This window comes from Danio rerio, chromosome 17 (assembly GCF_049306965.1).
Source record: "Danio rerio strain Tuebingen ecotype United States chromosome 17, GRCz12tu, whole genome shotgun sequence".
In the NCBI taxonomy this organism is placed as follows: domain Eukaryota; kingdom Metazoa; phylum Chordata; class Actinopteri; order Cypriniformes; family Danionidae; genus Danio; species Danio rerio.
The window spans coordinates 57,200,001-57,216,421 of NC_133192.1; the positions used below are offsets into that span (position 1 = coordinate 57,200,001).

A 16,421-nucleotide genomic window follows, 5' to 3' on the forward strand; every position below is an offset into this window, starting at 1 on the left:
TCTCTAGTATAAATTAGCATGTTGCTAGCATGTTTCTAGTATGCATTAACATAAATCTAGTATGAACTTACATGTTGCTAGCATGTGTTTAGTATGCATTAACATAATTCGAGAATGAATTAACATGTTGTTAACATTTCTAGTATGAATTAGCATGTTGCTAGCATGTTTCTAGTATGCATTAACAAAACATTAAGTAAAACTAGATATTTAAGTTTGAAGGCAAACTTTATGGTGGTTTATTAGCATGTTTTAAGCATTAGTTAGCATATTTCTAGTATAAATTAGCATGCTAACATCGGTCTAGTATACATTAACATGATTCTAGTTTGCATTAGCATGATTTCAGTATGAACTGACATGTTTTTAGCATCTTTCTAGTATGAATTAGCATGTTGCTAGCATGTTTCCAGCATGCATTAACATAATTATAGTATTAAATTAAGATGTTGGTATCTCTCTAGTATAAATTAGCATGTTGCTAGCATGTTTCTAGTATGCATTAACATAAATCTAGTATAAACTTACATGTTGCTAGCATGTGTTTAGTATGCATTAACATAATTCGAGAATGAATTAACATGTTGTTAACATTTCTAGTATGAATTAGCATGTTGCTAGCATGTTTCTAGTATGCATTAACAAAACATTAAGTAAAACTAGATATTTAAGTTTGAAGGCAAACTTTATGGTGGTTTATTAGCATGTTTTAAGCATTAGTTAGCATATTTCTAGTATAAATTAGCATGCTAACATCGGTCTAGTATACATTAACATGATTCTAGTTTGCATTAGCATGATTTCAGTATGAACTGACATGTTTTTAGCATCTTTCTAGTATGAATTAGCATGTTGCTAGCATGTTTCCAGCATGCATTAACATAATTATAGTATTAAATTAAGATGTTGGTATCTCTCTAGTATAAATTAGCATGTTGCTAGCATGTTTCTAGTATGCATTAACATAAATCTAGTATAAACTTACATGTTGCTAGCATGTGTTTAGTATGCATTAACATAATTCGAGAATGAATTAACATGTTGTTAACATTTCTAGTATGAATTAGCATGTTGCTAGCATGTTTCTAGTATGCATTAACAAAACATTAAGTAAAACTAGATATTTAAGTCTGAAGGCAAACTTTATGGTGGTTTATTAGCATGTTTTAAGCATTAGTTAGCATATTTCTAGTATAAATTAGCATGCTAACATCTGTCTAGTATACATGAACATGATTCTAGTATGCATTAGCATGATTTCAGTATGAACTGACATGTTTTTAGCATCTTTCTAGTATGAATTAGCATGTTGCTAGCATGTTTCCAGCATGCATTAACATAATTATAGTATTAAATTAACATGTTGGTATCTCTCTAGTATAAATTAGCATGTTGCTAGCCTGTTTCTAGTATGCATTAACATAAATCTAGTATGAACTTACATGTTGCTAGCATGTGTTTAGTATGCATTAACATAATTCGAGAATGAATTAACATGTTGTTAACATTTCTAGTATGAATTAGCATGTTGCTAGCATGTTTCTAGTATGCATTAACAAAACATTAAGTAAAACTAGATATTTAAGTTTGAAGGCAAACTTTATGGTGGTTTATTAGCATGTTTTAAGCATTAGTTAGCATATTTCTAGTATAAATTAGCATGCTAACATCGGTCTAGTATACATTAACATGATTCTAGTATGCATTAGCATGATTTCAGTATGAACTGACATGTTTTTAGCATCTTTCTAGTATGAATTAGCATGTTGCTAGCATGTTTCCAGCATGCATTAACATAATTATAGTATTAAATTGAGATGTTAGTATCTCTCAAATATAAATTAGCATGTTGCTAGCATGTTTCTAGTATGCATTAACATAAATCTAGTATGAACTTACATGTTGCTAGCATGTGTTTAGTATGCATTAACATAATTCGAGAATGAATTAACATGTTAACATTTCTAGTATGAATTAGCATGTTGCTAGCATGTTTCTAGTATGCATCAACAATTCTAGTATGAATTAGCATGTTGCTAGCATATTTCTAGTAGGTATTAATGTAATATTATTAACGTATTATTAAATTAAAATGTTGTTAAAATTTCTAGTATGAATTAGCATGTTGCTAGCATATTTCTTGTATGCATTAACATAATTCCAGTATGAATTAACATGTTGTTAGCATCTTTCTAGTATGAACTAGCATGGTTTGGCATGTTGTTTACATGATTCCAGTGTGAATTAGCTTGTTGTTAGCATGAATTAGCCTGTACAATTAAGCGTGTGCACTGACCAGGCTGTTGAAGCAGTGGTCCAGGAAGAGCAGAAGCACCGTTTGCTCCTTCAGAGAGAGGCCGAACTGTTCGCCGGACAAACACAACTCCATCACCCGCTGGAAGAAGTGAGGGAAGTGTGTGGGCGCTTTCTTAAACACCTGAAGAGACAAAAACACACCGTTTCACCGCACACACACAGTGACTTGCCTGATTACTCTAATTTGCTGAGTTAACCTAATTAAAGCTTTAAATTAAACTATGCTGAATACTAGTATAATTGTAATATAACTAGTGAAATATTATGTACTGTCATTATGGCAAAGACTAAATAGGGTTTTTAAAATGTTAAGGAATGTTTAACATTATAGAGCATACACGCACCGGCCACTTTATTAGGTACACCTGTCCAACTGTTTGTTAACACAAATTCCTAATCAGCCAATCACATGGCAGCAACTCAACGCATTTAGACATGGTCAAGACGATCTGCTGCGGTTCAAACCGAGCATCAAAATAGGGAAGAAAGGGGATTTAAGGGACTTTGAACGTGGCATGGTTGTTGGTGCAAGACGGGCTGGTCTGAGTATTTCAGAAACTGCTGATCTACTGGGATTTTCACGCACAACCATCTTCAGAGTTTACAGAGAATGGTCTGCAAAAGAGGAAATATCCAGTGAGCAGCAGTTCTGTGGGCGCAAATGCCTTGTTGATGAGGCCAGAGGTCAGAGGAGAATGGCCAGACTGGTTCCAGCTGATAGAAAGGCAAGAGTAGCTCAAATAAGCACTCGTTACAACCGAGCTCTGCAGAAGAGCATCTCTGAACACACAACACGTCCAACCTTGAGGCGGATGGGCTACAGCAGCAGAAGAGCACACCGGGTGCCGCTCCTGTCAGCTAAGAACAGGAAACTGAGGCTACAATTCACACAGACTCACCAAAACTGGACAATAGAAGATTGGAGAAACGTTGCCTGCTCTGATGAGTCTCCATTTCTGCTGCCACATTCGGATGGTCGGGTCAGAATTTGGCCTTAACAGCATGAAAGCATGGATCCATCCTGCCTAGTATCAGCAGTTCAGGCTGGTGGTGGTGGTGTAATGGTGTGGGGGAGATTTTCTTGGCACACTTTGGGTCCATTAGTACCAATTGAGCATCATGTCAACACCACAGCCTACCTGAGTATTGCTGCTGACCATGTCCATCCCTTTAGGACCACCGTGTACCCATCTTCTGATGGCTACTTCCAGCAGGATAACACACCATGTCATAAAGCATGAATCACCTCAGACTGGTTTCTTAAACATGACAATGAGTTCACTGTACCTCAAATGGCCTCCACAGTGCCCAGATCTCAATCCAATAGAGCACCTTTGGGATGTGGTGGAACGGGAGATTGGCATCATAGATGTGCAGCCGACAAATCTGCAGCAACAGCGTGATGCTATCATGTCAACATGGAGCAAAATCTCTGAGGAATACTTCCAGAACCCTGTTTAATCTTTGCCATTAAGGATTAAGGCAGTTCTGAAGCCCAAATGGGTCCAACCTGGTACTAGTAAGGTGTACCTAATAAAGTGACCGGTGAGTGTATTTATGTGCACGTGTGTGCAATTGGTTTTCAGTTGCAGAAAATGAAGTGCATCACTAGTGAAGCTCATTGTTCATACTCAAAAATGCCATTTCTATCATTGTCTTCAATGTGCTTCATGTCAAATCTATCCAGTCATTAACTTCTCCACACAAACCTCCCAAGCGGGGACGTTTTCCCGAAACTTCTCATTGACGATGCAGCAGATGGACATCATGTAGCTGTTAGTGGAGGCTTCAGGCGTGTAGTTCGGCCACAGGAAGTTCTCCAGATATTGACTGCGAAATATACAACAAGAACATCAACAGACAACACACACACACACTAAATGTATGTCAAAACGTGTGTGTACATCACTAACCTAAACTCCAGAAGCATAATTTTTCTGATGGAAAATCTGAAGAGAAGCAAAGTCAAAGTCAAACAAATCGGTCGAAAATGTTCATTTGAAACTGCGCATTTAACAACTTCCACAATTCTGAGTACACTGGGATTCACACAGTTGATTTGTGTTGGGACGGCATAAAGGAATTAAGTTAACTTATTAAATTTGACATTCATTTATGTTGATTGAACATAAAACAATTGAGTTTTCACAAAAACACCCCTAAAGAATTGTGTTGTTTCAGCTCATTTTAAACAAACAGTGAACAACCTTTTTTGAAAGCACAAACACAAGACAGGTGGACTTAACACAACAATAACAACAAAAGTAGCACAACAAACAATAAATACACTAGCTACGAACTTTTACAAGAAGCCAGCATGATTGGTCTTACTTTGATTTGAGGATCTCATTCTGGTAAACCTCTTCAATGATCTGAAAATAGAAAATGTTTGCCAGATTCATTATAAATCCAGGTTTTACGTAGAAGTTGATCATTCACTACCATAAAACAAGCACTTTTGGACATAAACAACATCAATCAATCATTAAGCACCATTAAGTAAAGAAACTGTATGAGATTAAAGACGCTTCTCTTTATATAAGACAAGGATGTGTTTGGTGTCTGTGCTGAATTTACACACAGAGTACATCAATTGCAAGTGTTTAGCTTAATGTTTTATATTACAGCTGCACGATTCTGGCTAAAATGGGAATCGCGATTTATTTGTTTAAAATAAAGATCACGATTCTCTCACGATTCTGTAGATGTAAAATAAAGCTTAATATGAGATTATTGTTTTTTCTCAAACACATGGTAAAACAACAGTATTAATATTATGTGTAGGTCTATTGGTTTCTATAAATAATTATATTCTACTTATAATAATTCTGATGTTGAATTATGTTTGAGATATAGGCCTATGCTTGAAATAATGGGGTCGAATCGAGATTGCCACCTTTTTTCAATTAATTGCGCAGCTCTATTTTATATATATATATATATATATATATATATATATATATATATGAGCAATTCAGTGCAAATGTCACCAAAGTTTTCACCAAAATACGGAGACTGTTCCTGGGTATTTTTGTGTAAGCAAGTATTCTACAGTACTTTAGAAATACTCAAAAATGCATCTGTCAATGTTTTCAAACTATTCTATTTGATTTACCAAAGTCAGACAAATGGCAATTTCACATCCATAACAACACTTTTTCCTCATAGTATTTAAATCATTAAAAAATATTAAATAAAGTAAATAATTTTAGTTATATTGAGAGCCATCATTTATACTTTTGATTATCATTGTTTCTTTTGGTTGTGCAGTTTAATTCACAGAATTGCTACTAAGTATGTTGTATACTGTAAACCTGCAGACTTTTGTTTGTCACATCCCTAACGCATGTTTATTTTCCTCATTTAAGTACAAAACATGTTTACAGATTGATATTTTTCTGGTCCCTTAACTGAGGTCCCCTGTTCTGGAAAATATAAACAGAAGTTTAATATAATGTAAATGTATACTTTCTATGCAATTTTATGTTTTGAGTTTTTTCTGCAAATGTCACGTCCATAACACTGGAATTGCTCATATATAATATATAGAAACTATAATATATAGAAACTATATATATATATATATATATATATAGACAAAGTAGTAGCTAAGATTTAGAGAAGATCAGAATTAAATGTCCTAAGTCAAGAAATGTCCTAAGACTTATTCACACACACACAAACACACACACACACACACTAACACAATATGGTCAGTTTAGTTAATCATTTACCCTATAGCGCATGTGTTTGGACTGTGGGGGAAACCGGAGAACCCGGTGAAAACCCACGCCAACACAGGGAGAACATGCAAACTCCACATAAAAACGCCAACTGACAAAGCCAGGACTTAAACCAGCCACCTTCTTGCTGTGAGTCCACTGTGCTAACCATTGACCCACCTTGCCACCCCAGCATAAGGACTTCACAAGACAATTAATGAGGCAATCTGTGATCCTTATGTAGAGTCATTAAATGAGCCACCCATTCATTTTTCTGCTAAGAACAATACAATTAACAGTACAACGTAAAGCTGAATAACACTTATTGTGTTGATGTTTGAAAACACCATCTCTGGCTTATAAATTCTGCAAAACTCAACGCTCAAGTGAGAATTAAAGCTCAAATTTGTCACGTCTCTTACCTTAGAGTCAAACGGTAATTTATTCTTGACATGAGGTGCCCAGTACTTGTTTGAAAGCTTGAGGGAGAATAGAAACACAAAGATAGATGAGCTTATTGAGTGCAGTTACAGATTTCCCTTGTTCTTCATCATCATCATCATCATCATCATTAATGCTGCGTCCCAATTTGCCTACTATCCGATAGAGGTAAAGTTGGTTTTATATTCGCACATTCGTTCATTTAGCAGTGTCTATATTGTTTACTATGTTACTTTGAATATTCGATCGGAATTAGCATGCAAGTGTGACTTCTAAACAACATTAACACTGGTTATTTGACTGTGAACAATGTTGTACTTTGATAGTCATTGGCTGCTAATATGATTTCACTGTTTGGAGTTTGCAAATAATACTTTAAAGAAATTATATTATTAAAGGGAAAGTCTGAATGTGTGAATATAAAACCAACTTTACCTCTAAGTTATGTACTATCCGCCCTAAATAGTATTCAACAATAACATCAGTGACCCAAATTGTAGTGTTGAAAAGGGTATGCCAAAGGTCCCCAGATGATCTACTATTTCTGGTTCGAAGTGTTTACTTTAGCTACAGAATTTAGAATTTGTAAAGATTACTTTTCTGAAATTATATTATAAGGAGAAAGTCTGAATATACAAATATAAAACCAACTTTACCTCTATCTCTGAAAAATAGAGATAAAGTTGGCTTTATATTGGGATATTCACACATTCTCTTTAATAACATAGTTTTAGAAAAGTATTATTTGCCAATTGTAAATAGGGAAATCATATAACAGAGGTAAAGTTGGTTTTATATTCGCACATTTGTTCATTTAGCAGTCTCTATATTAGCAGCAAATGACTATCAAAGTACAACATTGTTCACAGTGAATTAGATAGTGTTAATGTTGCTTAGAAGTCATACTTGCATGCTAATTCCCATCGAATATTCAAAGTAATATAGTAAACAATATAGAGACTGCTAAATGAACGAATGTGCGAATATAAAACCAACTTTACCTCTATATACACCTGCGCAGTTGCCGAGGAAAAATCCAAATAAAATCTCACCTGAGTGACAAACTCCGCGTTTATTTGAGACACTGAGGGCGCAGAGGTTTTCACCAGCCTTGAGTCTTTCTGCAGGACCGACATCTTAAAATGAATTAACGTTAACTAAGTTACACGACCATTAAATACAATCCAACAGTCCTGCGAGTTGGTTCATTCACTTCAGTTTAACGACTGAAAAGTCCATTCACAGCAGTCCGCGTTCACTTCTGGACACCAGCAAGATTAGACTCCCGCTGCAACGTCAAACTTATCAATACCGATCATCAATATAAACTTTGTTTACAACACGGACGTTATGTGTACGTTAGTAGCTTTAGCCACAAGCTAACATGTGTGCAACTGAAAGTCGCGGCTGATGACAACTTCCGCTTCCTAGGGACACTTACAGAATAAAAGTCTAAAATAAACTGAAAACTTGACATTTAGAGCACTTTTTTTTCTCATTGCAACTGATATATATGAATTTATTAAAGTTAGATACGGATATAATTACATTTAAGAACAGCAGATGCTTTTGTTCATTATTGTTCCCGTTCCCACTCTTTCTGTCCAAGCCTGTTTTCATCAGTATAAGTTTGTTTTAAATCTACCACACAATCAGTTAAAACCCCTCAAAAATAATGTATATTTAATCATTTAATTTGCATAACATTTCTATGAATGGGTGTCATGGTGGTGCAGTGGGTAGCATGATTGCCTCACAGCAAGAAAGTCGCTGGTTCGAGTCTGAGCTGGGTCAGTTGGCATTTCTTCATTCCCTGTGAATTTAATAAACTAAAATGCCCATAGTGTATGTGTGTGAATGAGTGTGTATGGGTGTCTCCCAGTACTGGGTTGCAGCTGGAAGGGCATCCGCTGCGTAAAACATATGCTGGGTAAGTTAGCGGTTCATTCTGCTGTGGCGACCCCTGGTTAATAAAGGGACTAATCTGAAATGAAAATGAATGAATGATCTACTTTCACATCTTAATGTTGACATGCTCAGACTGCTGTACTTTCATTGTTCTCCTCGCGCTAGCAAACTAAACATTGTAAACGTTGATTTCACACAGACTTTAATCAACATTTGGATTTATAAATGCTACATTAAAATGTGATGATCAAGCTTTTACAAATATCCATATTAACAATACTTCTGGGAATCCATACCTCAGACAAATCCAGCTTTTTCCATCCCATTTTGAGTAACTCTTATTCGTCAGGTACGGCAACCAAAATCCAACATCTGATAGTCGTCATATTAGTAACATCCACACAACATCAAGCTGTAACATCATTACACGTTGACATTTGGTTGATTTTAGGTTGTCCTGGAAAGTGACCAAAATCCAACCTCGAGTCAACATTTTAAATCAATGTCATATTGACGTCAAATACTGACATTTATTTGCCAAATACGGCAAACAACATCCAACGTCTGATAGATGTCAGATTAGTAGCGTCAACACAACGCCAAGCAGTAGCATCATTAAACGTTGATATTTGGTTGATTTTAGGTTGTGTTGGAAAGTGACCAAAATCCAGCGTCGAGTCAACATCTTGAACCAACGTCATATTGACATCAAAAACTGATCTTTATTCGTTAGGTATGGCAACAAAAATCCAACGTCTGATAGACGTCATAAAGGTAATGTCCACACAGCTTTAAGCTGTATTAGATGTACATTAGACGTTGATATTTAATTGATTTTAGGTTGACTGTTGACGTCAGCCTTACGTTGAGTTCTGATGTTAGCCCAGTTTTCACTTACAAACAAACTGTAAAAAAGGTTCATCCAGTTAGTTAGTTATCCAAAGAGAACATTCATTTATTGGTTAAAACACACAAAATGCCCACAGATGCTGTATGAAACAGATAAATAAACAGTGATCTACAGTATTGAATGCAGCTGTTTGAGTGAAAGTGAGAGCTGGGATCTGAGGTCAGTGTTGGTCAGCAGATGTTTGTGTGTGAATGTCCGTCTGCTGGACACACACATGACGCCCTATCTGCTGTGTGTACGTCTGAGTCTGTCTGTGGCGTATCTGGCACAGCTGGAGCAGCAGAAACTGGAGTAATACGGGCTGGAGCAGAGACGCGCGTAAACAATCAGCTTACAGTTCGCCAGTTCGGGCTGATCAACACAGTCTGATGAAGAAAACTGACCCCCGTCTATATCTGCAAATGAAGAGAGAGAGAGAGAGAGAGAGAGAGAGACATTTACAAGTATATCTGATCATGTAGTCATAGAGCTATGAAGGCAATCTGATTCGAACCTTTCATTGCACATTTCAGATGACAAATCCACTAGAAGGCGCTGTCTACATTTGTTCGGATCTGAAATACGTTACTTAGGGCACATTTTGTTGTACATTTTAGATGACACATCCACTAGAGGGTGCTGTCGACATTTGTGCAAGTCTAAAATACGCTACTTAGGGTACGTTTTGTTGTACGTTTCAGATGACAAATCCACTAGAGGGCGCTGTCTACATTTGTGTGAATCTGAAATACGTTACATAGGGTACGGTTTGTTGTACATTTTAGATGACAAATCCACTAGAGGGCGCTGCCAACATTTGTTTGAATCTGAAATACGTTACTAAAGGGATTTTTTGTTTTACGTTTCAGATGACAAATCTACTAGAGGGTGCTGTCTACATTTGTTCGGATCTGAAATACATTACTTAGGGCACATTTTGTTGTACATTTTAGATGACACATCCACTAGAGGGTGCTGTCGACATTTGTGCAAGTCTAAAATACGCTACTTAGGGTACGTTTTGTTGTACGTTTCAGATTACAAATCCACTAGAGGGAGATGTCGACATTTGTGCAAATCTAAAATACATTACTAAGGGGACTTTTTGTTGTACGTTTCAGATGACAAATCCACTAGAGGGCGCTGTCTACATTTGTGTGAATCTGAAATACGTTACATAGGGTAGGGTTTGTTGTACATTTTAGATGACAAATCCACTAGAGGGTGCTGCCAACATTTGTTTGAATCTGAAATACGTTACTAAAGGGATTTTTTGTTTTACGTTTCAGATGACAAATCTACTAGAGGGAGCTGTCGACATTTGTGCGAATCTGAAATATGTTACATAGGGTACGATTTGGTGTACGTTTCAGATGACAAATCAACTAGAGGGTGCTGTCGACATTTGTGCAAGTCTAAAATACGCTACTTAGGGTACGTTTTGTTGTACGTTTCAGATGACAAATCCACTAGAGGGTGCTGCCAACATTTGTTTGAATCTGAAATACGTTACTTAAGGGACTTTTTATTGTGAATTCCAGATGACAAATCCACTAGAGGGCGCTGTCTGCATTTGTGAGTATCTGAAATGCGTTACTAAGGGGACTTTTTATTGTACGTTTCAGATGACAAATCCACTAGAGGGCGCTGTCTACATTTCTGTGAATCTGATATGTTACTTGGGGTACGTTTTGTTGTACGTTTCAGATTACCAATTCACTAGAGGGCGCTGTCTACTTTTTTGATAATCTGAAATACATAACTTAGGCTACGTTTTGTTGTTCGTTTCAGACACATGTCATTCTTGTACACGTCCAGGAGAATGCAGAGCTTGTTGTACAGATCAGCTAGCGAAACACTGACCTAAGCCCAACCAATAGTGCTTTCAGAAGCAGATGTAGGAGAAAACTGCACTACGACCGCATTGTTTTACCTTGATTTTACATTGCTTGTACTTATTTTGTGGAATCGTGTTTCACCGGACTCAAACCAGAGCGCTTTGCAGCAAAAGCACAATACTTTACAAAGTGAGCTACGAGGAAACTGACCATGCCGAAAAAGTTCACCATATGGAGATAGAAAGGTGACACAAACGTTTTCATCACAAATCATACATATTGTTAAGTTGTTTTGTGATGGTTATTTGGTGATGTACAAAGAACTACATGAAAATAATCCCTCATTCATCTGAAGTGCGCCTGTTTTCTCAATAATTTTAGAACTTCAGATTCAGTATGGGAGAAATGACTAGGTATAATAAACGGCAGAAAACGGTCAAACTACTAGCTCTACAAACAAATGTTTGCATGACTATACAGACCAAGTAGAATAATTTAATAAGAAAATATCAGTTTGCAACATCAAGCAGCGCAACGAGCCGTTTTTACTATCTAAAAAAGAATGGAAGTGAATGAGACCGGACGTCTCGAGCCAAAAAGATTCAAATGGCTGCGCCCGCGCGTCGCCAAAGAATAAGGTGAATATGTCCTTGTAAATATCATTAGTGTGAATCGCAATGAAAGTTGTTGTCGTCACACTGCCCCCTAGTGTTCATTTTACCTGCAAAATACATTCAAATGAATGTTGAAGTACGTATTTGCAGTTTCACACAAATGTAGGCTGAAGCACATATTTCTAAGAAGTCTGTGTTGATACAAAATCGACGGTTATGATAAAATACAATAAGCAGATGCGATGGAAGAAATTGATATTCAGTCTCAGAAATCATGATATAAGAGAACTTTTGGGAGAAGAATTTGTGCTGAACTGTGATGAAATGCTTAAATGATGGCTAAAGGTATTAGCTTGTTTTTTGTTATATTTGTTCCTAGTTTGCATAACCATATCAAGAGTTCACACTTAGCTGATTATTAATTATAAAGCGTGTTTGGCATGCTGTCCCAGGAGAGAGCCCTGAGCTCATAAGATCCTCAAGCCAGGGGCTCCCTCCCGTTTGCAAGGGGAGAGGGGAGTTTGAGCTCAGGTAGATCTGGAGAACTCCCCTGCTGTAGTAGCTAATGAACAGACAGTGATTGCTTTTAAGAGATAACTACTTGCTAGGAGCATGCGAACCGGCGACCTTCCGCATGGGAGTCGGTTGCTCTACCAAGGAGGCTAAAGACCATGGCCTCTAGCGTCTGTCGCTAGAGCACCTTTAGAGGTCAGAGGAGTGAGGTTTACCTGCACAGCACCTACTAGCTGGCCTCCGTTACACATGTCTATGGTGCCGATTTGGATTAGTCAATTAACTTAAGTTGCATGTTTTTGAACGGTGGGAGGAAACCGGGGAACCCGGAGGAAACCCACGTGAGCACAGGGAGAACGTGCAAACTCGGCACAGAAACGTCGGCTGGCTTGGTAAGGACTAGAAACAGTGATGTTCTTGCTGTGAGGCAACAGTGCTAACCTCTAGGCCAGGGTTTTTCAAAGTCTAAGACAGTGGGCCTCCCTTTTGACACAACTTATCCATTGGCGCCCCCCTCCTCCCAAACACACACACACACACACACACACACACACACACACACACACACACACACACACATATATATATATATATATATATATATATATATATATATATATATATATATATATATATATATATATATATATATATATATATATATATAAGACACAGACAGATGTCGGACTGTTAGCTCACTTTTATCATCATTTGCATGAAAGTGCAATTATTTAGAGTAATAACAAGTATTTTAATATAACGTTTTTAAAACTAGGATGATGGTTCAATATGAATAGAACAGATCCAAGAACTGTCCATCCCAGTCAAAACAGTCGAAGTTTAGCGGGTCTCATGCTGTCATTAGCCAAAATATTTTGACAAACCATACATAAAGGTCGTGGTTCATCAGCTGGTCCTGTCCACGTAAATCCTAAACTCAAATACTGATCATCATATCGTCGTCTTTTGGGTTTAAGCCCTGAACTTGAAGGCTTTTGTGGCGAGGGGGCGTGGCCGAGAGCCGTGGGAACGGAGTGAGGCCACCGCGTAAGTGGAACTGCGGTGCGCACCTGACTCGGATCCCACGGAAGGAGCTCTGGATCATAAAAGGAGGAACAAGGGCAGAGGAAGCCGAGAGAGGACCGTGCCGGACATATTTTACTTTTGCTTTCAGTTTGACGGCAGTCTCCGTGAGGAGCTGCTGTCCGTTTGTTTTGGTTTAGACGGAGCTGCCGTCACTGTCATTAATAAATCATTTTAAAACTGCGTCGGTTCTCCGCCTCCTTCTTCCCGGCGGCCAAAGGGCTGTGAACTTCATTACAGCTTTGAATCGGGGGTCTCAGAAACCGACCCATTGTATTAGCAGGCATATACCTGTATTGGCGGGCTCGCCAAACAGAAGCGAATTCACAGCTATGGCCTTCTGGGTAAAAAAGGTTTTCTTATATTTGACGTATTATTATTATTTTTTTTGCTTTATTTAATTAAAACGTTTAAATATAATAAAAAATACATATAATAATTAAACTTAATAATTATATTTTTATTGTATTATATTTCTTCCCGCGCCTCCCCTGACATGCTCTGGCGCCCCCCAGGGGAGGCGCGCCTCACACTTTGAAAACCCCTGCTCTAGGCCACCGGGCCACCCATCTAGGATAGGAGGAAGAGTTAGGGTGGAAGAGAGGATTCTTCAAGACGAAGATGGCTGTTATATGGAACTTAAGGTGTTTATAGGGGCTTAGGAATCGTCTGATTGGTGAATCATAAATTGGATAATGCGGGACAAACCTCAGGCAATCATAAGCATGTGATCCTCTCGAAATCAGTTTAAAAATAAACCTCACATAATTATTTCGGCTGAAGCCAAATTGTCTTCACTTTCTAAAGCAAAAATAAAATAAATAGATAAACATGATGCATAACTTATTAACGCAACTTTCCTTCTTTTTCATCATGTCTTACATTTAAATGCTACATCTGACTATTTAAGGAATCCTATGCTTATTATAATCTAATAATAACACTATTAATGCTGTTAAAGTTACCGTTGTAACAGGTTCTGGTTCATGAAGTGATGTTTAACCAGAGGTTTTGGAGCTGGTTTGATTATTGTATTACATTATTCTCTTCACAGACCTTGTTGAGGGGTTTTGGCCAGTCGTATTTCAGCCGCTGCGCTGACGGATAATGTCCCCGTGTAGGCGTTGCAGGTGTACGTGCCCTCGTCCACTGACTGCACATTATTGAGTATGAGCGTCCCGTCTGCAGACACATGAACACGATGTCCATCCGGCCGCACTGGTACACCATTCCTGTCCAAAACAATGAGGCACATCAGATGTTTAAAGGGTTAATTTAATCAAAAATGTACATTCTGTCATTAATTACTCTTCAATTACTTATTAATTACACTGTGTCGCCTCACAGCAAGAAGGTCGCAGGCTCGAGCCTCGGCGGGGCCATTTGTCAGTTCTGTGTGGAGTTTGCATGTTCTCCCTGTGTTGCTGTGGGTTTGCTCCGGTTTCCCCCACAGTCCAAACACATGCGCTATAGGGGAATTGAATAAACTAAATTGGCCGTAGTGTATGTGTGTGATTAAGAGTGTATGGGTGTTTCCCAGTGCTGAGTTGCAGCTGGAAGGGCATCCGCTGTGTAAAACATATGCTGGATAAGTTGGTGGTTCATTCCGCTGTGGTGACCCCTGATGAATAAAGGGACTAAGCTGAAGGAAAATGAATGAATGAACAATGTTCTCTGATCTGACCTGGACCAGCCGACGTTCACGTTTTCTCCAGTCACGACGCAGGCCAGCTGAGCAGTGCTGCCCTGCACCACATCCACATCAATGGGGGCTTTAGTGATCCTGAGGTCCCCTGCAGAAACACATTACAAGCAGAGTATGGGCTGCACAATTCATCCAATTGAAAGATGGCTTAATCTCTCCAGAATATCAGACCCTGAGAACTGTTACAGGATTTCATTCAGTTGAAAATAAATCAGTGACGTAGCGCAAAACTGCAAGTGCAAAGATGACGCATCGGTTTCTCATTATTATTCACAGTGGAGTTTTCTCATCCTATGAGAAGAGCCGGCTTCTTAATTATTCATGACTGCGCATGCATTCTGAAGGCAGACCTGCCAGTGCCAAGCTGTGAGACACGTTGATGACTGGGTGAAACCGCATCCACAGACCCACGGCACAGTATTTAGCCGTTCATGAAGGCTCGTATGTGTTTGTTTCCATGATCCACGGGTTTGTTGCATGTTTTTCCCTGTGATGCTGTCAGGGCCGATACAGCAAAGCTGTTTGTGTGAAGCATTTTTGTCGGGAGAGCAATACGAGAATTGGAGAATGGCGGACGCTGTCTTTTATCAGGAGTTCGTTCACATTTAGACACATCGTCGTGCTGCTGTGTTCACCTAAATCCTCCAGATTACCAACAGAGCTAAAGGTTAAAATAGACAGGGCAAGAGACCTGCTGCACTGAGTCTGCATTCAGACCCGGGGATTGAGGGAGAAGTCCTCATTTATAGTGTTTATATGAACACCATTATCTTTATAATGATCTAAATTGGGGTTATCTGTAAATGAAATTACAAATGACAAATCTAGCAGGGAATTAAATTACTGTTTATTTCTTTGCATTTCACTTTGTAAACTATAAACTCATGTGTCTTCGCACGGTTTGTGTCTCATTTTGTGAGTCGACTGACAACAGCTGCTCGCTCCCCTCCTTCTCCCCTGCTCTGCTGGCCACGCCCACTCCTGCCCGTTGCTCGCAGAGCTCCACGCCCACTTTCAAGCATCTCTTGAAATAATTCTCAGGTGGACCAGAACCAAAAAGTGGGGGTGTCATGGCCCCTTGAATGAATAAATAAAAAACAAAGCAGCTGCTTGCTATTGCTCCAGAATGGCGGAATTTCCATTTCTGCCAATACATTTTATTTATTGTATTGTACTGTAAATTATAAGAGTAATTTGTTTTTTTAAATTTAAACTTTAAAGTGCTTTAATATTTTTACAAATGTGTAAATATAAACATACGTACAGCACTCCTGAATTATTAGCCTATTCTTTATATGTTTTCCACCAACTTTTTTAATAACTCATTTCTAATCACTGATTTATTTTCTCTGTGCCATAATGACAACTCATAATATTAGACTGGATATTCTT

The 16,421-nt window shown here is 38.1% G+C and overlaps 2 protein-coding genes across 44 annotated transcripts in view; both read right to left on the reverse strand.

Annotated features, from left to right (window-relative positions):
- Positions 1 to 7,901, reverse strand: part of aqr (aquarius intron-binding spliceosomal factor) — a 103,098-nt gene extending 95,197 nt beyond the window's left edge. For 6 of the 7 annotated variants that reach the window (XR_012392663.1, XR_012392664.1, XR_012392665.1 and 3 more), the window contains exons 1-6: positions 7,532 to 7,901; positions 6,461 to 6,517; positions 4,648 to 4,688; positions 4,230 to 4,265; positions 4,026 to 4,146; positions 2,297 to 2,437 (exon numbers count right to left, since the gene is read on the reverse strand). Coding sequence is in view for 4 of the 7 variants with exons in the window: in XM_073927061.1 (XP_073783162.1) it covers positions 2,297 to 2,437; positions 4,026 to 4,146; positions 4,230 to 4,265; positions 4,648 to 4,688; positions 6,461 to 6,517; positions 7,532 to 7,615 (480 nt within the window). In the remaining 3 variants the exon portion in view is untranslated. 7 annotated transcript variants of the gene reach the window in all.
- A 1,418-nt stretch (positions 7,902 to 9,319) lies between these two features.
- The window catches only part of paplna (papilin a, proteoglycan-like sulfated glycoprotein), a 76,054-nt gene continuing 68,952 nt past the window's right edge, over positions 9,320 to 16,421 (reverse strand). For all 37 annotated transcript variants that reach the window (XR_012392893.1, XR_012392892.1, XR_012392904.1 and 34 more), the window contains 3 exons: positions 15,009 to 15,117; positions 14,381 to 14,556; positions 9,320 to 9,692 (listed from right to left, as the gene is read on the reverse strand). Coding sequence is in view for 16 of the 37 variants with exons in the window: in XM_073927650.1 (XP_073783751.1) it covers positions 9,520 to 9,692; positions 14,381 to 14,556; positions 15,009 to 15,117 (458 nt within the window). In the remaining 21 variants the exon portion in view is untranslated. The remainder of the gene's footprint in view (positions 9,693 to 14,380; positions 14,557 to 15,008; positions 15,118 to 16,421) is intronic.